This window comes from Ovis canadensis, chromosome 3 (assembly GCF_042477335.2).
Source record: "Ovis canadensis isolate MfBH-ARS-UI-01 breed Bighorn chromosome 3, ARS-UI_OviCan_v2, whole genome shotgun sequence".
NCBI lineage: Eukaryota > Metazoa > Chordata > Mammalia > Artiodactyla > Bovidae > Ovis > Ovis canadensis.
In genome coordinates, this window is record NC_091247.1 from 3,529,644 (window position 1) to 3,543,445 (window position 13,802).

General features: G+C 53.6%; 1 protein-coding gene across 4 annotated transcripts in view; it reads left to right on the forward strand.

The window, feature by feature from the left end:
* Positions 1-13,802, forward strand: part of CAMSAP1 (calmodulin regulated spectrin associated protein 1) — a 46,127-nt gene that overhangs the window by 20,321 nt on the left and 12,004 nt on the right. For 2 of the 4 annotated variants that reach the window (XM_069579931.1, XM_069579932.1), the window contains exons 5-10: positions 3,049-3,129; positions 3,998-4,030; positions 6,172-6,313; positions 11,721-11,860; positions 11,949-12,045; positions 13,553-13,709. In XM_069579931.1, the coding sequence (XP_069436032.1) occupies positions 3,049-3,129; positions 3,998-4,030; positions 6,172-6,313; positions 11,721-11,860; positions 11,949-12,045; positions 13,553-13,709 (650 nt within the window). The remainder of the gene's footprint in view (positions 1-3,048; positions 3,130-3,997; positions 4,031-6,171; positions 6,314-11,720; positions 11,861-11,948; positions 12,046-13,552; positions 13,710-13,802) is intronic. The other 2 variants (XM_069579933.1, XM_069579934.1) reach the window with 1 other exon arrangement.

A 13,802-nucleotide genomic window follows, 5' to 3' on the forward strand; every position in this document is an offset into this window, starting at 1 on the left:
ATCTTCACCACCCAGATAATCACGATGATGTGCTCACTCATCTAGAGCCAGACATCCTGGAATGTGAAGTCAAATGGGCCTTAGAAAGCATACTATGAACAAAGCTAGTGGAGGTGATGGAATTCCAGTGGAGCTATTTCAAATCCTGAAAGATGATGCTGTGAAAGTGCTGCACTCAATATGCCAGCAAATTTGGAAAACTCAGCAGTGGCCACAGGACTGGAAAAGGTCAGTTTTCATTCCAATCCCAAAGAAAGGCAATGTCAAAGAATGCTCAAACTACTGCACAATTGCACTCATCTCACATGCTAGTAAAGTAATGCTCAAAATTCTCCAAGCTAGGCTTCAGCAATACGTAAACCGTGAACTTCCTGATGTTCAAGCTGGTTTTAGAAAAGGCAGAGGAACCAGAGATCAAATTGCCAGCATCCGCTGGATCATGGAGAAAGCAAGAGAGTTCCAGAAAAACATCTCTCTCTGCTTTATTGATTATGCCAACGCCTTTGACTGTGTGGATCACAATAAACTGTGGAAAATTCTGAGAGAGATGGGAATACCAGACCACCTGACCTGCCTCTTGAGAAATCTGTATGCAGGCCAGGAAGCAACAGTTAGAACTGGACATGGAACAACAGACTGGTTCCAAATAGGAAAAGGAGTACGTCAAGGCTGTATATTGTCACTCTGCTTATTTAACTTCTATACAGAGTACATCGTGAGAAATGCTGGACTGGAAGAAACAGAAGCTGGAATGAAGATTGCCGGGAGAAATATCAATAACCTCAGATATGCAGATGACACCACCCTTATGGCAGAAAGTGAAGAGGAACTAAAAAGCCTCCTGATGAAAGTAAAAGAGGAGAGTGAAAAAGTTGGCTTAAAGCTCAACATTCAGAAAATGAAGATCATGGCATCTGGTCCCATCACTTCATGGGAAATAGATGGGGAAACAGTGGAAACAGTGTCAGACTTTATTTTTGGGGGCTCCAAAATCAATGCAGATGATGATTGCAGCCATGAAGTTAAAAGACGCTTACTCCTTGGAAGGAAAGTTATGACCAACCTAGATAGCATATTCAAAAGCAGAGACATTACTTTGCCGACTAAGATCCATCTAGTCAAGGCTATGGTTTTTCCAGTGGTCATGTATGGATGTGAGAATTGGACTGTGAAGAGGGCTGAGCGCTGAAGAATTGATGGTTTTGAACTGTGGTGTTGGAGAAGACTCTTGAGAGTCCCTTGGACTGCAAGGAGATCCAACCAGTCCATTCTGAAGGAGATCAGCCCTGGGATTTCTTTGGAAGGAATGATGCTAAAGCTGAAACTCCAGTACTTTGGCCACCTCATGCAAAGAGTTGACTCATTGGAAAAGACTCTGATGCTGGGAGGGATTGGGGGCAGGAGGAGAAGGGGACGACCGAGGATGAGATGGCTGGATGGCATCACGGACTCGATGGACGTGAGTCTGAGTGAACTCCGGGAGATGGTGATGGACAGGGAGGCCTGGCGTGCTGTGATTCATGGGGTCGCAAAGAGTCGGACACGACTGAGCGACTGAACTGATGCCATCAGTATGGCTGAGCCATAGGCATACGTGTGTCCCCTTCCTCTGGAACCTCCCTCCCACCTCCCAGCCCAGCCCATCCCTCTAGGTTGTCTCAGAGCACTGGTTTGAGCTCCTTGAGGAGCCCAGTGAACTTTTTGCACTCTTGTCATATTGAAGTCTTTCTTACGCTTTTCCTGGCCCTGTTACCCATGGTTTTCTGAGGTTGCACCTTGTCAAGGGGAAAGCTGTTCCACTGACTTGTATAGATCTTCCCAGTGTTGTCACACCTAATGATACACTATCAAAAGCTACATTCGTTAACATTGCATCAGTCCAATCAGAAAATCATTTCCATGGTAGGAAGGTAATTTATGGCATAATCAAATTTCCCCAAATTTTTAATTTCCAATGTTTAATTGTGAAAAATTTTAGACATGCAGAAGAGTTGAAAGAACTAGAGAATGTCCTGTTTCCACCACCTAGATTTTATAAGTAGTGTTTTACCATACTTCGTTTATCACTTATCCACGTATATGTACATTCTAATTTATTTTAGAATATTTCTATGTTTACTTTTATCTTTTTCTTTTAAAAAACATTTTTTCCAACTGTCCCAATGGTCCAGTAGTTAAGAATCCACCGTGTAATGCAGCGGGTGTGGGTTTGATCCCTGGTTGGGGAACTAAGATCCCACCTGCCGCAGGAGCAGCTAAGCCTGTGAGATGCAGCTGCTGAGCCTGCGCGCTGCGACTCCGGAAGTCCATGAGCCGTGATCCCGGAAGTCCGCGCGCCACAGCTAGAGAATCTGTGTGCCCTAACAAGATCCCACATGACTTAACTAAGACTCTGATGCAGGCAAATAAATAAACAAATATTTAAAAAAGTTTTTCCCTGTCCTTGATTTGATTTGTGTGAGTTCCCTTATCTGTGTTCTTTGTTAACGATAAGACATTCAGTTCTCTGGCATTTCATCTGACCGTAGCTTTGACCACATGCCCGTTAGCCTTGTTTTTTCCTCCATGGTATTAGTTTGTAATTTGCCGTTTTGATCTTATCTTCGGGTTAATAATTCCAGAAAAGGGTATTTTTATTTCTGTGCGGTTGTAGTAAGTGCTTCCGGGTGTCTGACGATGGTTGCTGGTGTTCCTTTGGTGTCAGGGAGTGTGCGAGCTCCCGTCGGGTGTCCGGGGCGGGTCTCAGCCAGGCCGTGGCACTGGCGGTGTTCGGTGACGTGGTGCCGCCTGAGCACTGGGGTGAGGCGATGAGGCGGGGAGCAGCGCACAGGCCCCGGGGGGCGCCGGGCCTTCCCCCCTCCTCTGTGTCATGGGTCACGAGGTCTGTGAATTTCCGCAGGTGTGTACTGGTCTAAATACTACCTGCATCTGAGAATCAGAGTTCACACGGGCGAGGTGGGGTCTGGGTTGTGAAGGAGGGACATATACCCCAGTGTTGGAAATCAGTCTCAATTGCCTCCCTAATGCATTTGATTTCTTCCACTTTAGGTAAATCTTAAAATGAGAGAGATAACAGAGAAAGAAGTTAAGTTAAAACAGCAGTTACTGGAAAGTCCAGCTCATCAAAAGGTAAAGGGTGAATCTCACTTCTCTGGAACGCTCCATTGCCATAGCTCCTGGTTGTAGAGTCCGTGTGGGCTCCCTGCTTGTTCTTCCGTTTCACTTGCCAGGCAGGGAGTGGGTGCCCTGGTGCCCTGCCCTGGCGGTGGGGGCTTGGCAGCCTGCTGCCCTTTCTTCCAGGCAGGGGTGGCCTAGTATTGAACTTGAACTTGGGAGGGTGGGGGAGTGGAGGGAGGGCGTGAGGGTTACCCGAGGGGAGTCAGCACAGGAGGGGATGTTCCTGGCAGCCAGCAGTCCCCTCGGGGCCCTTGTGGGCCACGCGTCCAGTGGGGGCTTCAGGAGGGTGAAGGTCCCGTGTCCAGTGAAATGAGACGGTTCCATCTTGTTTGTCCCTTTTTGGGGATGGGGGTGCCAAGTGTGTGTGTGATTGAATCCATGTTCCTCCGCGTGTGCACACCGTGGCTGGCCAAGGCTGCAGTCCCAGGGCTGCGGGTCGAGGGAGCTCCTCTCACTGCCTCCCGGGCCCTGGGATGCTGTCCGCGGGTCCTTCACCCCGGCCACGCTGCCGTGAGCCCCCCCCCCCCCCAGACGGGCGCAGACGGCTTGCCGAGGCCCTCTCTGAGCGGGCTTGGCGCCTGTCCTCTGTGGGGCCCGGCCCGCATGCCTCCAGAGGCCAGCGTCGTGGCGGTGCCCGTGGTGTCCCCTGGGTCCCCTGCTAGTGCAGAGCGTCCCGGGCCACGTGCACTGGGCATATCCCGCCTCTCGGAGGCGGCGCACCTCCCGTGTGAACATGGCGTGTTGCGTGTGTCTCGTCCGTCCTCACGCGGACCTGCCTGCTGACTCCTCTCCTGCCTTCCTTCCCTCGCCTCCTGAGCAGTCTCCCTCCAAGTGGTACTGGAAGTTAGTGCCCGTAAGTGGACCCCGCGTGCACCCGGCCGCCATCAGACGGCCGTCCGCCGCCATCACTTGCTTCCATTTCAAACTGCTCGCGCCTGTGTCTTTGTTTGAGTGTCCTCCCTGGTGGTTCGTTGCACCTCCTGCGGGGCAGGGCTGGCCCGCTCTGGGCAGAGTGGACCGTGGCGCGGCCCTCTCAGCTCCAGGGAGGCCTTCTGTAGCCGCCACCCCGAGTGTGGTTTGCCCACTTGCTTAGGTAAACTTGACAGACAGCTTCGTGTTTCTCCTTTGAAGAGGTAGTTTCCTGCTTTATGTGATGAACTTCAGGGTCAGTGGCAGGATCCACTCCCTCTCTTGCAGGTTTCAGCAGGCGTGGCCCTTGGCTTGCTCTCCCTGGTGGCAAGGGCGCCGGCGACCGTTCTGGAAACGGACCCAGTGTGTACGCCGTTTCCCATGCACAAATACTTGGTGCTCCAAGTGGCGCCCTTTAAAATGAAGTTGTGGAAAACAAATCTTTTTGAAGCTCCCTTATTTTTGCCTGACCCTTTAGTTTAATTGTTCGGATCAAATGGTCCTTAGGATTCGATTATAAAGGAGATACAGTGGATATAAACCGTCAGTGGGATTTACGTAAAGAGTCCGCTTTGTGGCTGGTGGATAATTTCCCTTCTTTGAAATGTAATAATCACAAAGAAGGGGAGGGCCTATTTTTTTTTTTAAGTGTTTATATATTTCTTGTTGGAAAGCAAAGGCCAGAGAGCAAACTGGGAAAGCAGGTCCACGCGTAGCAGTGAGGACCGCCAGGCGTGCAGATGCCCCGGAATGAGGTGTCAGACGGGACGAGGGCCTCACTGGGAGACGTGGCTGGGAGCAGAGCCCCGGGGTCTCCTCCAGGGTGGTCGGTCCCCTCGGCTGCCCGAGCACGCAGCCTGCGCTTTGGCAGCGGGCTGAGTGTGGGCAGGCCCAGGCCTGGGAGCGGGGCCCCCTCGAGGGGCGGTGGCGGCTCCCGGACCCAAGGGGTCAGCGCTTTCCCCAACGCAGACGCACACCATCTGTCCTGAGTGAGAAACCATCCGCTTTCCTGCATGCTGTGCTCTGCCGTGTGCCGTGTGTGTGCGTGTGGAGGCTGGTCAGGCGCATGCCTTGGGCTGCACACGGGAGCCCTTGGGCCTGGCTCTGGGCGGGAGCCTACCCCAGGCCGAGAAACAAGTTCAAAGTCCCCGTGGAGACTGGTGGGAGTGGTGTGCATCGCACGGGCCCAGGTGGGGCGTGTTCCGTGCACACGCTGCTGCTGACTGCCCGGCGCTGGCTCTCCCGGGATCTCTGCCGGGGGCTTTTCCTTGGGTTCATTGACTCTTCCGCGCAGCTTCCAGAAACCCTCCGTGAGCAGCATGGGCTTTGTTCCTTGAGCCAGCACTGTGCTCTTCTACGCTGGGGAAAGCGTGGCTGCAGAAATGCCAGGCTTACTGGCACTGCAGGACGTGGTCACCCAGCAGGCGGCCTGTGTGTCCACGCTCCGAGCAAGGCCCAGTTACAGGGTGGCACCTGCAGGCGGGGGAGGCTCCGCTCTGAGCACTTGTTCCCTGTTGATAAAGACAGCGGCACAGAAACCTTGGGAAAAGTGCTTACGTTTTTTTTAATAGCACTTTACGTGCCTTCAGATTCCCGGCCGCCGTGCGCCTGCCCGAGGGGCTGGTGAATGGCCAGGCGGCCTTTGTCTGAGCTGGTTCGGGAGTTTCCCAGGTGCCGTGTGAACGCTGCCTTGTGTTTTTCATGACGCTGAGCTGCTGCTGGCTCTGAGAAGGGCCAGTCACGTGGGTCTTCCCGGTGTAGGGCTCTCACCATGTAACTTGTTTCTCACCCGTGGACCGTGTGCAGCCCCTGGCAACGTAGGCGTGTGTCCTGCCTCCTTCCCCGGGGTGTCTGGCCCTCAGAGGGAGATGGCCGTGGCGTCCTGAGCAGCTTACCATGGTTGCCCACTGTGGCCAGGAAGCCCAGTTCCCTGGGTCTGGACGCGTGTTCCAGGCAGAGGGCGTCACCCGACCGCGAGGCTTACGCGCGTGGCTGCCGTTGTTCTGACCGTGGTCCGGCCAGCTGCCGTGGACGCTGGCTGAGCGCCGGCCTCGCGTGCAGTGACTGGGCCCCTCTCACCTGCAGGTGCGGTACCGCCGGGAGCAGCTGTGCGCGCGGCAGCCACCCCACTTCCCGCTGCTGGAGGACCTGATGCGCGATGGCAGCCACGGGGCGGCGCTCCTGGCCGTGGTCCACTACTACTGCCCCGGGCAGCTGAAGCTGGACGGTGAGTGTGGCCTGTGCCTCTGGAGGGGATCTGGGGGGCCGGAGGACGTTTGGATCGCCAGTGTAAGCGAAGCGGGCAGCGCTCCTGGCCGTGGTCCACTACTGCTGCCCGGGGCAGCTGAAGCTGGACAGTGAGTGTGGCCTGCGCCTCCGAGGGGACCCGGGGAGCCGGAGGACATGCGGATCGCCAGTGTAAGCGATGAAGCGGGCAGCAGTAACCCCGAGTCCTCAGCGTTGCTGGGGCAGCGCGTGGACGCGTAGATCTGGCAACAGCATTCTGAGCCTGGCATTCTACCTGGTGGGGAGGGGGGCTGGGACAAATATGGTAGTGCATTCCCTATCAGTGACTGGACTTAGGTCTCGGGACGGCTAAGAGCCGGTCAGCCCCACTCCAGTCGAGGTAAAGCATCCCGAACGTGGTTTGGGAAGACGAGTGCGGAATCCAGCCTGTGGACACACCGTGAGGGGCGCCCGCAGGCCTGGTGTCGGCGGCATCACTGGATCACGTGTGTTGCCACGGTGCCCGCGCTGGGCCATGGGGAGAGGTGTAAGTGATGCCCCGAGCAGCGCTGACGGGAACAGGGCTGCCGATGTGGGTTTGCTTTGCACCCTCCTCTCTGACGTGGGGTGGGGCGGGGCGTGAGCTCCGCAGTGTCCTGACCGCTGCTGCACACGGAGTGTCTGCCAGGCTCGTGGCTGGCACAGGGCTGACCGTGGTCCCTCCCCAACCCAAGCAGACACGCTGGGCTTTGTAGTTAAAAACACACAGCTGATGGTGAAAGAGGGGGAGTCTCAGAGTCCGGGAGGGGGTCCTCATCTTGAGTGAAAACACCTGGATTGGCACCTGATTGCCCTGGGCCTGGGAGGCCTCTGTGCTTGTGGGGCCTGGGCCACCTGCCATGGGAGCTGTGACTAGCGCCCTGGGAGGACTGTGGGGCACCCCCTGCTGGCATGACAAAGCCAGGAGGGCCGTCTGACGCCCAGGCCTGCAGCTGAGGGGGATCTTTCGAGGGGGGAGGGCCACTGGGCTGCATCCTGGGTGGGAAGGAGACAGGTGTGCGGTGAGTTTATGTGAACGAGTCAGGACTTGGGAGACTTGGTCTCACTTAGAGTGCCACCGTGCAGGAGTGGGCTACCGCCGGACCCCTGCCCCCACCCCTGCGGGAAGGCAGCAGACTGGCGGGCGCAGCAGACAGACTTGTGCAGACGGACATCTGATGGAGCACAGCGTTCACCACGAAGACTTCGGGGGAGACACTGGTGTGGCGTGCTTGTGTGCGTTGGGGTCCCCTGACCCTCGGCACCGCCTGCGGCTGCCTCGGGGCTCTCTGGTTCAGTAGTTCTGACTGCGGTTTTGTCCAGCCTGCGTCTCACCTGTCCACTGGGGTCTGGAGATAGACGGAGGTACTAGGAGCAGATAGCCTGTGGTGCGGATGAAGTACAAGCCCACAGGAGGAGAGGGTTGAGGCTCACTGCGTCCGTAGCAGAACTTTAGAAGGGGGTTTTAAAAGCAGCACGGGGTGAGATGACCGGAGGCGCACTTGTGACCTAACTGGTGAGACCGCTTGCTGATGCAGATGCGGGCAGGAAGGCTGGAGGGGACTCGAGCACACGGGTGCAGGCCCAGCGCTCCAGCTCACGGGGACCTGCCCTCTTAAACGAGAACGCATGGAGGTGTTACAAGAATGGGCTCGACTAAGGCCACAGAAGAAACCTCGACAGGTTGTGTCACAACACAGTAAAATGAGAAGTCGGTAACAGAAACGTGCAGCGTCTGTCTCCAGACTGCTAAAATCTTGAATGTGTGGAAACAAAGAACTTACTCTAAAACATTTCACGCTCTAACTCGGAGTCGCAGTGGGATCTCCTGGTGGGGGCTCGCTGAGGGCAGGTGTCTTTATCCGTTCAGCTCACTGATACATCCCGTGCTGTCCGGGACAACCTGGTGTTTGGTAGATGTTTGTGGAATAAATGAGCAATGTACATGCCTGAAGGCACGGGCCGCAGCTCAGATGGCTTAAAGGGAGACTTGTTGCCTCAGCTCCAGTACTTTGGCCACCTGATGCGAAGAGGCGACTCTTTGGAAAAGACCCTGATGCTGGGAAAGATTGAGGGCAGGAGGAGAAGGGGACGACAGAGGATGAGATGGCTGGATGGCGTCACTGACTTGACGGACGTGAGTCTGAGTGAACTCCGTGAGTTGGTGATGGACAGGGAGGCCTGGTGTGCTGCGATTCATGGGGTCGCAGAGTCGGACACGACTGAGCGACTGAACTGTTGCCTCAGCGCGTGTCCTGTACAGCAAGGAGTTTAAAAATCAGTACGCCAGGCTGATCTCAGTGCATTTGACAGTAACAGAGAAATATGCCAGAACGAGCTGAAGGAAGGAGAATGAAGAGTGGCCTTCTGTCTCTGCTGGTCGGAAATCATCCGAGCACAAGGGGAAGCCAGGCTGAGCTGCAGGTTCTTCCCTGGGGGACGTGCCCCCCGGTGTGGGGGGCAGAGCAGGGGGTGCCGAGGAGGCCGAGCGAGGGCCCTGGGAGCCCCTGGCACCAGGAGCAGGGCGTGAGAGGAGGGGCGCGGGCTTTCCCTCCTGGTGGCAGTCAGGGCCTGGTGTCCGCAGCCACGCTGCCCCGGGCGCTGTGTCCGGGACACGCCGCGGTCCCTGGGTTCCGGCCTTTCTCCTCTCTGACGCTGCTGCTCTTTGCTTTACGACTGACTAGTGACTGGGCTGCGTGGACATCGGTCTCGGGGGTTTCTAACCCCACAGTGGTTGTCAGATGGGAATTTCTGGCCCGCTTGTCGGTTGGCAGGTCTGCGTTGCGGTGCGGAGGGCCGCTCTCCTTGCGTCGGGATGGCCTCATGGAGTCTTGCTTCTTTCGGCACACTGACCCATTCATCATCCTTTCGCTTTGGTTGTCCCAGATTCCTGTGTGTTACCCTTTGCTTCAGCTAAAGCACTGAGAGCTGGGCAGAGGGGCGCAGACACCAGTGCTCTGTGGGAACCTGGCGCCTGGCGTGGCCCACAGACTGTGGGGCAAGCGCCACCGGTGAGGGGGGAATGCAGTGGGACCCCACCCCACATGTGCCAAGCACCATGCCTTGGACAAAAATCGTAAGAGTGGAAAAGCAAAATTTTAAAAACTTGGGGAAAAAAACAGGAAAATATTGTCACGACATTGGTAATGGGATGGATTGTTTAAATTACACAAGCACCAGAAAAGATTCCTGCATGTACGCATGTAAAATCCACTGCGGTGACAGAGGACATCATAAAACCGAGCATAAAATGTGCACAGAAATGGTCGGAATAAATATAAACTGGCAGTGGGCTGCCACACTGATGTTTTGTAACCAGCATACACAAAGAATTCCGACAAATCAGTAGGATTTGAAGAACCCGAGGGGTAGTAAGAGCAGGCTTTTCCCAGAAGAGGCGGTCCAGGCGAGTACGGCCCAGCACAGAGAGAGGCCAGATGCCACGGGCAGGCTGGGGTGTGGCCAGGCCAGGTGTGGGCAGCGTAGCTTGTGACCCTTTCTGGAAGGGTTCCCGGTGAAGAGAACATGCAGGTTTGGTTTTTCATAATAGTGAAAATTGTGGAATCCTAAGTGAAAGGGAAACTTGCTCTGTTGTGTCTGACTCTTTGCGACCCCACGAACTATACACAGTCCATGGAATTCTCCAGGCCAGAATACTGGAGTGGGTAGCCTTTCCCTTCTCCAGGGGATCTTCACAACCCAGGGATTGAACATAGGTCTCCCGCATTGCAGGTGGATTCTTTACCAGCTGAGCCACCAGGGAAGCCCGGAATCCTATATAGCCATTGGGAAATTGTGGAAACCTCTTAAAGAGATGGGAATACCGTTGTGGGAAAAGACCCTGATGCTAGGAAAGACTGAAGGCAGAAGGAGAAAGGGGGTGGTAGAGGATGAGACAGACAGACAGCATCACCGACTTAATGGATACGAGTGTGAGCAAACTCCAGGAGATGGTGGAGAGCAGAGGAGCCTGGCGGGCTACCGTCCATGGGGTTGAAAAGAGTTGGACACGACTTAGTGGCTGAACAACAACAAATACAGCTGTTGAATGACAAAATCTGCTCACATCAGCATAGAACTGTTTAGAGACATAATTCCGGGTCTGGGGGAGATAACAGGCTGCCACCTGCTAGGCATGGCTTGTTGTCGTGAGTGCTGTCTGCAGTCAGCCAGGAGCTGTGTCCGTGATTCATGGGGCAGGCCTCACGTGGTGCAGACGCTGCACGCAACAGGTCCCAGGGCTTAGAGGGTGCTGCCGTGGGGCCAGGTGGGTCAGCGCTGGGTGCTTTACCGAGAGAAAATAAGATTTGGATCGGAGAAGGAACGATGTTAACATTTGTTCACTCAGTGGAGGGTGCCTGGGAGTCTGATCTTTGTATTTGTAATATTTCACAATCTGAATTTTAGAGTAAAAGGAACATTTCCTAGCAATATAATTGTTACTCAACTTATGAAAGTTTTCTCTTGAGAATTCACAGTGTTAGGGCATCTCCACATAGGACAGAATTCGAAGATAAATCCCATTTGTGCGTGAGATTTCTAAATTGTTGAAAATGACTTCTTAGGAGTAAAGTTTTTCTTAAGTAAGTTTCTCAATCCTGTTTGTTTATTTACAGGCAGAGTTAAGTCGTCAGGACAGCCACTTCTGGTTTAGCCTTGGGTGGTATCTGGGTGTTCTGGTCGCTCCTGAGGGTGGGCCCACATCCCCCTCAAGAGCCTGTTGAGTGGCCCAGCGTGGGTTTCCCTGCTGGAATTTTCTGGCTGAGGGTCTGGCATCCTGCAGAACAGCATGAAATGGAACAGTTGTCCTGCTCCGGGTACAGATAGCCAGCAGAGGGAGGCCGAGCTCTGCGGGCCTCCTGCCTTCTGTGATGAGCAGCATCCCGTAAATTTCTGTGGGACAAGCCTGACGTTTCCCGTTTTATGCTCCCCTTTCCCACCCGTGGACATAGTGTCCCTGGAAGGACTCAGGGGAGAAGCTCGGTTAAATGCGCACTGACCTTAGGTAGGCAGGTCTTTATAAACTGAAAGGTGATTGTCACATTTCATGCTCAATTGTTAAGTAATTTCTGTATGCTTTATAGATGTTAACAGTTAAATTCAGGTCCTGGAGATTTTCCCTATCTTTTTCTTAGTGTTTTCTTTCTATATTTAGCATTACTTGTAATCACTTGTGATGTTTAATAATGCTTTTTACCTTTTTAAATGTCACCTTTACCTTCAATTAAAATGGTTTTCAGTTGAAACCTGTATACATATATGCGCACGCAGATCTGTGTGCCTGCACACACAGCGTGTCTTTATAATAAACTTATCTTTTATATATAATGTGTTTTAGACATAATAAATTTCATCTTTTTATCTATTAGATATATGCTTGAAGGAGGTGACGTCGATGGCTGACAGTCTGTATAACATTCGGCTTCTGAGAGAATTCTCCAATGATTATCTTAACAAATGCTTCTATCTCACCCTAGAGGATATGCTGTACGCCCCTTTAGTGCTGAAGGTAATAATCAGTTATCAAAGCACATTTCTAAACCATGTGGGAACAAGCTGTCTACTGTGCCCTTGATCTTTTCTGTGTTTTTTTTTAGCCAAATGTTATGGTTTTTATTGCCGAGCTCTTCTGGTGGTTTGAGAACGTCAAACCAGATTTTGTCCAGCCCAGGGATGTTCAGGAGCTGAAGGATGGTGAGTGGCAGACTCCCGTGCGTGAGAGTGCTCGGGAGGTGTGCTTACAGGCCCCGGCCTTCATGCCGCAGTGGGGTTGAGTCAGGGCTTTCTCTGGGAGCTCCAGGGGGCTTGACGGGCTGTGAGCAGTCTGCCTCCGAAGCCCAGGTCTGGCCGCCAGGACCGGCACTGGCACCACCCTTCTTGGCCAGTGTTCTCGGAGCAGGTTCAGGCTGGGCCTGACCTCCACCCAAGCCCACGGGGGCTTGGGCTGCAGTGGCCACTGAGGCGTTCGGTCGCAGGCTGGGCCCAGCCGGCCAGCCGCCCCCGGAGGGTTTGGCTGCAGGGCGCCCTGGTCAGCTCCGTCCCCGGGCCCAGTGAGGAGGCTGCGTGCTAGGGGTCCATGCACCCTCCCTCGCTGCTCTAGTCTGGCTTGTGTCTTTTGATTTTGGTACTTATTGTTAAAATATTTGTTTTATTCATTACAAAATATGCCTCAGTTCAGTTCAGTTCAGTCGCTTAGTCGTGTCCAACTCTTTGTGACCCCATGAATTGCAGCACGCCAGGCCTCCCTGTCCATCACCAACTCCCGGAGTTCACTCAGACTCACATCCATCAAGTCAGTGATGCCATCCAGCCGTCTCATCCTCAGTCATCCCCTTCTTCTCCTGCCCCCCAATCCCTCCCAGCATCAAAGTCTTTTCCAATGAGTCACTCTTCTCAGGAGGTGGCCAAAGTACTGGAGTTTCAGCTTTAGCATCATTCCTTCCAAAGAAATCCCAGGGCTGATCTCCTTCAGAATGGACTGGTTGGATCTCCTTGCAGTCCAAGGGACTCTCAAGAGTCTTCTCCAACACCACAGTTCAAAACCATCAATTCTTCAGGGCTCAGCTTTCTTCACAGTCCAACTCTCACATCCGTACATGACCACAGGAAAAACCATAGCCTTGACTAGAGACGGACCTTAGTCGGCAAAGTAATGTCTCTACTTTTGAATATGCTATCTAGGTTGGTCATAACTTTCCTTCCAAGGAGTAAGCGTCTTTTAATTTCATGGCTGCAGTCACCATCTGCAGTGATTTTGGAGCCCCCCAAAATAAAGTCTGACACTGTTTCCACTGTTTCCCCATCTATTTCCCATGGAGTGATGGGACCGGGTGCCATGATCTTCGTTTTCTTAATGTTGAGCTTTAAGCCAACTTTTTCACTCTCCTCTTTTACTTTCATCAAGAGGCTTTTAAGCTCCTCTTCACTTTCTGCCATAAGGGTGGTGTTTTCTGCATATCTGAGGTTATTGATATTTCTCCCGGCAATCTTGATTCCGGCTTGTGTTTCTTCCAGTCCAGCGTTTCTCATGATATGCCTAATGACCTTGAAACCAGGTTTTTTTTTTTGAGAAGTTTGGTTTCATGTAAAAGTTTTGTTTTTAGTACTTATAAAAATGGATTTTTTTTCTTAAAGATTCTTCTCGCTAGTGTTGTAAGTAGCGGTAAATAACAAGACTATTCCTATAAAATTGTTTCTGCAGCTAAATCAGTGTCGCACCCCAAAAGCAGCCGGCCCCCAGTTCCCATCTCCAACGCCACCAAGCGCAGCTTCCTGGGCGGCCCTGCAGCGGCGAGCCCGGCCGACCCGCAGCCCCCTGCCCCGCCGCACCACCTGCAGCTCGGGGAGCCTGAGCCCCTGTAAGTCCGGCCTGCCTCCCACTCCCGCCTGTCCGCTATTCCCACTGGGGTCACCTTTTCTCAGGGCGATGGGAAGCTGCGGGGAGTCAGGAG